Raw genomic sequence first — 12053 nt, 5'->3', positions numbered from 1 at the left:
TTGAGAACTATGCAGAGACACAATGGGGAGAAATGAAAAAGAGCAGTGATGTTTATATTTTTATTTGCTTTGGGGGAATTTGCATGGAACTTTAATATATCCGTGTATTTACAATAATGTACCGTTTAATTGTAGAGGTGGAGAAGGAAAGGTAAATACTTAAGATGAGAACAAGTTTTCAGGGAAGAATACATACTGGTAAGTTCAAAATGACCTGAACTTGTCAAGGTATTTAAGAACAGCAAAATGGTCAGGATCGTATAAAGAAACATTTTTAAAAAAATCAGTGAAGTTGTAAAAATGTAAGAAAAAAAGCAAGCGGCAGTCCTCATCTATGGAATGTGCAGTGCAACCAGTAGCTTGCTTCAAATGCAGCATATTCTGTTGTGTGGATTGGGGAAGAAATCAAATGCGGGGATCCTGCAGTAATAGAAGAAGAAACATCACACACAAAAAAGCATTTGACATGCATAATAATAATGCTCCACCTTGAGTCCACCCAGAGACACATCAATGCATTCTTAAAACAGAATGGACAAATATAAGCGTATACAAACTATGAATACCAAGATTAAATTATGTTACTGATCATTAACAACAGAAAACATCTTCAAGTAGTGGTAACACTGGTACTGCAACATTTGTCAGACTATTAAGAATGGTTATTGTCTATGAAAACAAGCAAAATGTGCTCATATTTAACGTGCGTGTGTCCAAAATCTAGAATTAAATCCTACATTCCCTTATGTCACTAATTGTTTAAAGCTGCCTTCTCTAACCTAGTCACCTCCAAACCTCAGAAAGCTGCAGTCCCAACTTATCTGCAGTGTTTCAGATTGAAAATATTAGTTCTGAGTGCTGATTATAGAAATAGATTTTAAGGCATATCCTACATCCTCGTGAGACATTATGCTGTCTGGAAAGGATGAATGTGTGCCTGCATTGGGTTGAAGAGTATCTAGAGAGAAAGGACTGCGTACTGAACAAGGTGTCCTCTGTGGGTGGGAAGGAGTCTATGCATACAGAAAACATTATGTGAATAAGTATACACGCAGATTTCTAAATACCAATCACTTTACTGAACACACACATTTAATAGCCTGATCACTGCCAATATGAACCTTCTACAAGGTTCTGAGTTTTTTTCAAATTTATTAACTTTTAATTCCCACAATCAATTGAATGAGGCAGTATGGGATCACATATGGAAGTCATCAGATTCAGACAGTCTAAATGAAAACAAAACGTATTTAAAGAGCATCAAAGTCACCTCTGACTCTTCTTCATTGTGCAGGGAATTGGTATAGGCATCAGGTTTATGGATGAAGTGCTGAACGATGTTGAAGACTAACATAGTTAAAAATACTAAGAGGAAAATGATGAGGATGATCTGCATCAACAGAGAAGCAAAATATCATCAAACATACTGGATAAAAGAACATGTTTTAAGCAAGGCGTCAATATCTATATTGCAAAAAGGGAAATCAAAGTGTAAGATCAAACTATGGGCAAAAGAACCAGGCTGGATTTCCCCAATTTGATGACTTTTCAATCTTTGAAAGAATCTGCAAGCTCAGAATTCTGCATTGTTTAAGGCAGGGCTTTTCAACCTTTTCACCCATTGTACCACTTTTAGGATATGGCAATATCCAAATACCACCAGTCGCCTAGCAAGGTGTCAAAAATTTGATGACCAAAAAAAAAAAAAAAGGAAAAAAGTGATGAAGTACAGGTAGTCCTCGACTTACAACAGTTTGCTTAGTGACTGTTCGAAGTTACAATGGCACTGAAAAAAGTGTCCCCCAAGCCACAGCTGTACAAGACACCTGCCTGCCAGCCCAGTGGCACTCTTCCTCCTGTCGAAGGTTTTCATTGTTGTGAGCATTTCTGTTGAGGATTGACAGCGGGGTGGGGGTAGGGGGGGTGCTTGGTTTTTATTCTCCCCGTCTGCTGAGTGGTTGCAGCAGGTTTTGGTCACTTCACATTTATTTTTATTTTTATTTATTTTATTAGATTTATATACCGCCCTTTCCCGAAGGACTCGGCGGTTTACAGGGTATTTAAAAACCAAACCAATACAAAATACAAAAATTAAAAAACAATTTAAAAAGATTAAATTATCGCTAAAAATAAAAACCCCAGTTAAAAATTCTCAGCCTGGGCCGGAGAGCTCAAAGAGCCAGGTCTTCAGGTCCCGGCGGAATGAACAAAGGTCAGGGGCAGTCCTAAGCTCCACAGGCAGCTGGTTCCAGAGGGCAGGCGCACCCACAGAGAAGGCCCTCCCCCTGGGTGTTACCCGCCAGCAATCTTTAACCGGTGGCACCCTGAGAAGACCCTCCCTGTGGGAGCGCACTGGACGAAGGGAACTTGATGCTGGCTTCAGGTGTTCCCTCAAATATCCCGGACCCAAGCCATTAAGGGCTTTATAGGTCATCACCAGCACTGGGACACTGTGACCATCATAAATATGAATCAGTTGCCAAGCATCTGAATGTAAATCACAAGACCCTGGAGATGCTGCAACATTCCAGCTGATCGGCGCTTGTTCTGGGCCCAGCAGCCCCAAAGAAGCGCTGATCCTGGTGCTTCCGCTGAGCCTTGACAGCCCTGCAGCTCCAGCCATCTCTCGCTCAGGCTTGTGTGGTACTGCCACCAGTTCAGCTCATTCCCCTCCCCTGCTACCACTTTTCTAGGATGGTCACGTACTACCTGCCAGGTGCCAATGTACCACAGGTGGTACCCATACCACTAGTTGGAAAGCCCTGGTTTAAGACCATCAGATTAGGAAAGGGTGAAGAAAATGACAGTTTTCCTAGCAGAGTTAAACAGTCCACAACAAGAACATAAGATGAGTCTACCAGTGCATATAATTGCCTCTCTAGAGAAGTTGACTCTCATGCAACAACATCTGTGGTTGGTAGCCAAAGTTTTAACTATAAGATAAGATCTATTTGAGAAATACCACAGATACTCTTACTTCAGTGTCACAATGCTAATATCCTTGTGACTACATTTTCAGTCTCTTTTAGTTTCCTTGACAGTTGGAATCAGTTAAAATTCCCAGTATTATACATTGAGGAATGAAGACAGAGAAAGCTGGTGTAAGAGATAGTCTGTTTGGTATATTACCATAATGGCAGTGTTACTACTTTCTTTAGCCTTGCAATCACATAGCAGGCAATACGCCTCAGTGTCATGACTTGGCACTGGCATCGGGTCTACCACATACAGGCAATTACTGCAATTGTGAGAAACAAGAAGCAACAGCAAGCATCAAAAATCTATCCCATGGCAGTTCACCATTCCAGAGGGTACTGAGTTTAATGTTACATTTACCTGGACATATTGAGCTTATAGATCATCAGATATTGGTTTAATAAGCCAAGATACACATGAGCCCTTTATCCAAGCATTCAGCTTTATTTTCTCCACTCCTTACATCATGAAGATTCCGAAATTAAACATATTTGATTAAATCTGATTCATATCACATTGCGGTCTTAACCCATGGTCTCAAGTTGATTTAAGATCTAATTTGCTCCAAATTATAACTAGTTTCTAAGTTTAAATGCAACAGAAAACAGTTAATTGAAAAATTCTACATTTAATTGCTGCATGTAATGAATGAAAGAGAGAATCTATCCGTTTTAAAAATTTCATTAGCTCTTGGCTTATTTGAATTGTTTAATTTTAGGCCAATATCTATAGAGCAAGCAATATTTGATTGAGTCACTTTTCATATGAAAATGTTTCTGAACCTATTTTTTTCAATATCACTTAATAATTCTCACATATCAACTTCAAAGCATTTTCAGAACTTCCAGCAGCTAACATAGCTAAGAAAAACACTGGCATTCAGCTGTTGATTCCTACCTAAAACATTACTACTTCCATCAAAACTTTGAAACTACCTCTAAGGAGACAAGAGAAAGCAATTTCAGATGTAAAAAATGTGGCCTTTTCTAGAATATTTCTTTTCACAGTCTAAGTCATTCATGATTAGTGTAGCCTATAAATCCAATAAATGAAAAATAAAATATCAAACATGAACCTAACAGCTCTTGGAGAAACCCTAATTTTGGACTATTATTTGCTTGATCAATAATGACCATATTCAAATAAATGAAATGTACATGATGCAAGTATCCAGTGTAAACCGACAGAAAGTGTGAGACTTTAGTTCATTTCCCTGAACTATGTCACTATATGTGGAAGATCTGTTTTAAAATCAGCTTTTTAGAACAATCACATTTTGCAGAAATTTATGATATTTGAAATTTGTCTCACCAGTCATTCTCAATTTGTTGTTTCCAGTAAATCCTTTTACTTGTATTCTTATATGGTGAGCAGTCACAGTGGCAGCCCTCAATCCAACATTTCTATAGAAGAGAAATAGGATAAGCAGAATAAAAGAGCCTTGGTGGAGCAGTGGGCTAATGCCTCCTTAAATAACACCAGCTGCCTGCAATTAGTGCAGGTTCACATCCCACCAAGCTCAAGGTTGACTCAGCCTTCCATCCTTCCGAGGTAGGTAAAATGAGGATCCAGATTGTTGGGGGCAATAAGCTGACTTTGTAATAATGCCGCTTTGGGTGTGTGTGAAAGCCCTAATAAGCAGGCTTATACATAGAATGAAGGCTACTGCTAAGCTTGTAAGCCGCCCTGAGTCTTCGGAGAAGGGCGGGATATAAATGGAATTAAAATAAAAAAATAAATAAATAGGATAAGCAATTATTTTGTCCAGTGTTTTTTTTTCTAAAAAAAAAGTGCTGGAACTCAGAGGTGCTGTCACTGGGAGCAATGCCGCTGTCTGTAAGAACCCCCTCTTGCTATGGCATTGCCGCCCGTCCTTTGTACCCCCGCCCCTGCGGCTCAGAGCCACAGGCCGCAGAGATTCCCCTCCCCACAATCGCCACAGGGATTCTTCTCCCCACAGTTGCCACGCCGCGGCCCATGCTGAGCCCCCACCCAGAGCTGCTCCGAACCCCGACCCAGAGCTGTGTTCCTCGTGGCAGTGGTCTCCGGTGCTGAACAGCTGACGGCCTCCAGCACTGGCCCTTGACACCAGCTGAAGATGCCCAGGCTGCAGGCCACCCAGCGTCTCTGGCACCAAACAGCTGATGGCCTCCAGCACTGCCACCGACACTCGTTCACTTACTGCCCCGTCGTTTCCAAATGCAGTGAGTGAGTGAGCAAGTGATGTTTGGAAGCATTTAGAAGCGAAGGGGCAGTAAGTGAGTGTGTGAACGAGCTAATGGCATTTGGAAGCAATGGGCCAGTAAGTGAGCAAGCGAGCAAGAGGCCTTTGAAAGAGACAGAGTGAGTGGGGGAGAGACTGAATGAGGTGCCTTTGAAAGAGACGGAGGGAGAGTGACTGGAGGCTTTTGTGAGCAGAGTGTGAGTGAGTGGGGGGGGGCTTTTGCGAGCAAAGGGTGAGACAAAAATGGAAAAGTGAGGGGGAAAAGGAAAAAAGAAAAGGCACTGACTTCTGACTTCCTCTGTTGCAGGAGTAAAAGGAAGCATTAACATTGAATATAAGTTCAATAAATAAATAAATAAATAAATAAATAAATAAATAAATAAATAAATAAATAAACCTCAACTTTTTTACTTTTTTATAATATTATAAACAAGCTATTTCTATAACAATAAATGAATCTAACCAATGAAACCCAAAATGCCCCCCCTTTTTTAGTCATCAAGTTTTTGACATCTTGTTAAGCACTGGTGGTACTTGGATATTGTCATGTCCTAAAAATGGTACAATTTCTGAAAAGGTTAAAAAGCCCTGATGTAAATGCAGCCTAAATTGTTTATTGCCATTCTATTTGCAAATAATATCTTACTTATCTAGTTGAGATGGTGTAGTTGGGCAGCAGGGAGAGGTGCAAAATTCCTGCCTTCGCTGCAGACAACTTGCCTGTGCAACATTTGCTGGCCGGGTCTTTTGGCACACTCAGCAGCAATTCTATTGGCTTTTGAAAGCTAATAGGCTTTCGAAAGCCAATAGAGGGAGTAGCACAGCTTGTTCAAAAGCATTTTTTTTGCAAAAAAAAAAAAAGGACCGGAACACAGTTCTGAGCATTCTATGAGGAAAAAAAGCCCTGATTTGGCCCATTGTAAAGTAATTAACAATATTCTCCTCAGTCACTTTATACCCTGCTGGAGAACCTGGAACCCTTAAGATCTTCTTGATCTACATCTTGGTTATCACAGCTGCATGTTTTACTTCAATAACATACAAAATTGAATATTAGTTGCTGAGGGTGATAAGATTGGTATATTAAAATTAAAGTAAATTAAATTAAAACCTGTGGGAGAATAAATACAATAGAATGCTTTTTGTGAATGATTAAATGCTGAAGAGGGAATAAGTCAAGGACATGTGCATAAAATCCCCTTAATTGTTTAATATATTTATGGAAGAATGGATAAGGAAAGTTTGTGGTGACATTAGAAGTGTGATGATTGGGGCCATGATTATATGTGAACTTTTGGTTGATGTTGTTGGCTGAGGAGCTTGGATCTGAAACTGTATATATGAAAGGCTGAGATAATAGTGTTTTTCAAGAAAAAACAGAGTGAAAGATTGCAAGTTGTATGTAGATTGTCATGGTTTCGACAGATGAAACTCTTCAAAGAACTTCGAGACATTGTTTACCTTAAAGAATCTTTATTTGAGAAGCATAGCATTGGCACTAGTATCAAAACACTATTCCCTCCTTCAATTAACAGTCATAAATCATATTCTCCAATTATTTTGAAATGCAGGCTTTCCCTCCAGTTTTCCAGCCCACCAATTCTTATTATCTCTTATTTCAACAACCTTGGTTCACACACTAGGTTCAGTATTGTTATGTCTAGCTAAACTCTCATGCACATTGCTCCCCCCAGCATCATCTAACTCTAAGAATAAAACATAAGAAGAAAATGGTTGCATCTCCATCTGTTGTCAAAGCAAAAACATCCAATGTTAGCAGCATTGACATCCAGCCCCCCTTACAAAAAGGAGAGATCCTGTAACTTAAGCAAAAGCACCTGCTAGGGACTGCCTCTCAGTTTGTTAGGGTGTTTCCTATAGAATCTTTTGATTAGTCTGTCAGCTTTCACATCCCTAGACTTCACTAAGTGGCTTCAGACAGTGAATATCCCTTCCATTGTACTAAGTACTGCAATTTCCCTTTAAAAATTCTAGTATCAAGAATACACTTTACTTCACAGTGGGTCTGACCTGCCACCAAGACAGATCCAGGTGCCTTCTTAAGAGGAGGTCTTAAAGTGGAACCCTGAAAAAGGTTTCAGCAGGCTGCAATGGAACACAGGGTGAACTCTTCCTAAAAGTCTAGGGAGTTTTAATTCTATGGTGACCAGGTTAATGATCTTCACAATGGGGAAAGGCCCCAAGAATTTCAGTCCTAATTTTTTATTGGGTAATTTGAGGTGTATATATTTAGTTGACAGATAAACCTTTTCCCCAACTTGGAATGTTCTTTGAGGAGCCCTTTTTTTAATCTGCCTTTTTATAGGTCACGGAAGCTTTTTTTAAAGCTGTCTTTGTGGTTTTCCAAACTTCTTCCCATCTCTTAACCCATTGATCAAGTGTCTGAGAAGCGGAGGATGCCTGGGGGTATTCAGGTATTGGGCTGAATTCTTTTCCTGTGATGTGCTGCTGTGAACAGAGTAATTGTACGCCACCTCTGTGAAAGGGAGGAGGTAGGTCCAGTTGGTTTGTTGGTAGGAAACATAGCATCTGAGATATTGCTCCACCATTTTGTTAGCGGATTCTGCGGCGCCATTAGTAGATGGATAAAAAGCAGATGATAGACCTTGAGATGATCAAATTAATTTAAGAAAGCTTCTCCAAAATGTAGCTGTGAACTGCATCCCCCTGTCCAAAATTATTCATTTAGGGGTGTCATGCAGCCAGTAGATATGTTTCAAGAACAATTTAGTCAGTCGTTGGGCAGATGGGAGCCCTTTGCAGGCAATAAAGTGAGCCTGCTTTGAAAACAGATCTATCACAATCGAGATGACTGTATTTCCTCTACTTTCAGGTTGGTCTACTATAAACTCCATAACAATTTCTTCCCATGGTTGAAAAGAGTCTGCCATCGGCTACAATAATCCTGGAATTCCTTTCATGGTGGCACATACAGTACAACTCCGACATAATTTTCCACATCCCATTTTAATCCCGGCCAACAGAATTGCCAGCGGATGAGATGTAGAGGTTTTAAATACCCAAAGTGTCCAGCCTGTTTTACGTCATGGCCATGTCAGACAGCGTTAAGACGGAGGGATTCTGGCAAGTGTAACTTTCCCCCCTTGTAAACCAAACCATCCAGACCAAACCAGCATGTTAGGGAGGTTTGATTGTCCTTGAACCATTGCTAGGTGAGGAGCTCTTTTTTATTTTCTTTGCCCCAGGGTCATCAGGATTAGGGGCTCTGCGAGGTGTGAGTTGAGCAGCAGTTTGTGGATTTGAGATAATTGCCTCATTAACCTCTTCATGCTGGCTTTTGTACTGGGGCAGTCTGGATAGAGCATCAGCTAGGAAGTTCTTTCCTCCCAATATGTTAAAGTACTGCACCCATCACACTTGTTGCTGGGAGTTTTAAGTGCTACTAGATTTTTGTGATCAGTCCATACTTCAAAAGGCACCTTGCTCCCTTCTATATAGTGCCTCCAGTTTAATAGAGACCAGTGGATTGCGAAAGCCTCCTTTTCCCACACAGCTCACCTCCTCTTGCTCTCAGTAATTTTTTTTGAGGTGTAGGTGCAGTGTTGTAAGGTCCCACTTTGGTTCTTTTGTGGTAATGCAGCTCCAATGGCCATGTCACTGGTGTCAGCTTGAATTACAAAGGGCTCCCCTGGGCAGGAGTGCTTTAGGAGTGGTTCAACAGCAAATAGTCTTTTTAAATTCTCAAAAGTGGCTTGACAGCTCATAGTCCATACTAGTGGTTGGGCTGGTCACAGCTTCCTACCCCCTTTGCCTGTTTTGAGTAGTTCCGTAAAGGGTAAGGCAATCTTGGCAAAGGAGAGGATGAATTCACGGTAGAAATTGGCAAAATCTAGGAAGCTCTGGAGCTGTCTGCAAGTCTTTGGGGGTTACCATTCAATTACGGCTTTCACTTTGGTCGGGTCCATTTCAATGCCCTCTTTGGAAATTCTATAGCTAAGATAATCTAATCAGGTCTGGTGAAACTCACATTTTGACAGTTTAACAAAAAACTTGGCATTGAATATTTTCTTTAACACTAGTCTTACATGATCAATCATATTTGTGCTATATATCAGGATGTCATCAAAATGCACCAGAAACCCTTTGTATAAATGATGTAGGACCTCATTAATCAGCTGCATGATTACGGCTGGGACCCCCTGTAGCCCAAATGGCATGACTTTGAATTGATAGCTCCCCATGGGACAGTTGAAAGCAGTCTTCCACTCATCTTCCTCCTTTACCCTCACCCAGTAATATGCCTCTCTCAGGTCTAATTTAGTGAAGACACTCCCCTTAGTCAGGTGGGTTAGTAAGTCCTTCAGGAGATAGAGGGAGTATTTATTTTCCACACTCACCACATTCAAACCTTTGTAATCTATGCAGAGACCCATCTTTTTTTTCTTTAAACAACACAGGGGCTCCCACAGCAGACTTGGCCCATTCAATGAATCCCCTCGCTAGGTTTTTGTCCACGTATTACTGCATCTCCTCCATTTCGAGGGGGGACATAGCATACATTCTCAGTCATGGGAGTTTGGCTCCAGGCAACAGTTCGATAGAGCAATCATTGGGTCAGTGGGGAGGCAGGGCATCACATTTTTTCTCACTAAATGCCTCCGCTAGGTCTTGGTACTCGCTGCGGATGAGTGACTCACCTGGTTGCAGTGAGGTAGCCATTGGGTGGGCTAAAGTTTCCTGTAACATCTGTTAAATTAATGGAGGCCTTGGGCCCTATAGGTAGCCTCACAGTTCTCATTCCCTTCTCCCACCAGATAAATGGCTTCCATTTGCCCAGCCAGGCTAATCCTAGGATCACAGCCTCAGTCATTTTTGGAGCCATCAGGAAGTAAATGAACTCCTAGTGCTCACCTATTTCTAAGCGTAGGGGCTCAGTTAATTGTGTGACTAAAGTTCCTCCCATTAGGGAGCCATCGGCTTGTTCCAACCCCACGGGTTTGGAGAGCAGGTTTCTCATATGCCCATTTTCATGGCAAATGGCAAGCTAATAACACACTGGGAGCATCCAGAATCGACTAGCACTTTTAAATCTACCTGTGCCCCTGTCTTAGGGATTATGGGTTTGGCAGGTAGTGAAAAAGATGGGACGTGTCGACTCACCATTGGGTCGTTCTCTCCTTTGTCATCACTGTTGTAACAGGGTAGAATGGCGGTGGGTCCAGCCTCAGTCCCAGCATTCTCCTGCATGGGGGATGTGACAGCGTTGACATAGATAGCAAAATATTAAGAGCAACTAATGAATTTGGGTTCCTCTGTAGAACATTTATTAAAGATGAGAAAATGAACTGATAAACATTCATGCTGATCAAATATAGTAATGCTCTGAGGTCTGTTGCAAGAAATGAATGTTGTTTTGAAAGAAGCAAAAAAGGCTGTATAAAATAGAGTGCTTATCTGCATTTTGTTATATGAGAATAGGCTATGTTAAAAAAAACAACAACAGTAAATTAGTTGCGATGGGCAGTGCTTTTTTTCTAAAAGAAAAAGGTGCCAGAACTCACACACATCATACAACCCGCCTTGCCTAGCCTACAAGGTTCCATCCAAAAAAGGTGCTGGAACTCCGTTCTGGGCGTTCTATGACAAAAAAAGCCCTGGCGATGGGAGTGAAACACTAAAGAAGTGTAGTAAAACAAGAAGAGATGGGAGAAAAAGTGAATGGCTGCTGAATGAATATGAACAGTACACAAAAGAGAATGACAGAAATGATATCAATTTAAGCATGCTGAGGGAGGTTATCATGTAGAGAGAATGAATGATGATCAAATTACAAAACAAATATGTGAGGAATTATTGAATAGGTGGAGAGGAAGAGCAGACGAGGAACTAATGCTAGGTGTGTTTGAGATTCTCAAAAAGAAAAAGGTGAGAAGTTTATGGAACAAAAAAGGGGTTATGAAGTAGTGTACGGACATGGTGGAACAAAGGACAGCTTGCACAAATAGAAATGTATGAAGAAGTGTACGCTAATTTTAGCTATGACTCATTCCACCTTTTTTATCTTATGCCTTTAATTTCTTTGGCTTGCTACTTCTTACTTTTTTTTTTTTTTACACAATATACCGTAACATTGTTGACCAAAAAAGGAATAGCATAATGGACATTTCTGCATAACTGTTATAGCTGATTTGCATATAGTAGCATAAATCTAAGTGCTATTGCTATCAACAAATTATAATAAAAATAAATCACGATTTAGTGAAATTGTTGAACTGATCCTTGTTGGCTTGGCTTTATATAATGTTATGATGACATAGGCAGACATGACCATTACATTAATCCAAAAGCAAACATTAAACATTAACATAATCAGTTTTTCTCCCTATTTACCTCCCTCACCTTGCTGGTCTCAGATGATGGTATTAGGATACACCAGAAAATGGCTGCAAGTGACATCAATTTCATGATTTCTCAGACTTGTGACTAAACATTACCTTGAGGATAGAGGGAAAACAACAGAACTCAGCCAATTCTTTGTAACATTATAGACATTTAGATATCACAATTCCTCTGCTAAAATGTGACAAGCAGGTTTCCTTAGCATATGTGTAATCTTGATGGTAAATCCTCCTTTTAGGGCCTGAAAACCTGAAACCATAAAAACTTATATCAGTAGGTATAGAAAAAAGAAAATTAGCCTTTTCCTATTCCTTTTGCAGAAGAGACAGTTTGATTAGAAATAATTTTGTGTTAGATTTTAACTATAGCTATTACATATTATCATTTTACCAGATATTGCACCTCCTGCTTTTCTGTAATTAGACTTTTGGTTTGTCTGCATAAGTTGTATGGTGGGTTTCAGGTGAAAATA

General features: G+C 40.3%; 1 protein-coding gene across 1 annotated transcript; it reads right to left on the bottom strand.

Moving 5' to 3' along the window:
- Window positions 1-321: 321 nt before the first annotated feature.
- On the bottom strand, window positions 322-11647 carry LOC310638836 (proton-transporting V-type ATPase complex assembly regulator TMEM9-like; the record flags this gene model as incomplete). The annotated part of the gene is made up of 6 exons (XM_083360196.1): window positions 322-420; window positions 1271-1390; window positions 3130-3238; window positions 4288-4379; window positions 10343-10423; window positions 11582-11647. 6 exons carry the CDS (start codon window positions 11645-11647, stop codon window positions 406-408), a joined length of 483 nt encoding a protein of 160 aa, XP_083216322.1. The 3' UTR covers window positions 322-405.
- Between the last annotated feature and the right edge of the window lie 406 nt (window positions 11648-12053).

This window comes from Vipera ursinii (assembly GCF_947247035.1).
Source record: "Vipera ursinii genome assembly, chromosome: 3".
Classification (NCBI taxonomy): domain Eukaryota; kingdom Metazoa; phylum Chordata; class Lepidosauria; order Squamata; family Viperidae; genus Vipera; species Vipera ursinii.
This window is presented reverse-complemented; position numbering and strand designations above follow the sequence as displayed.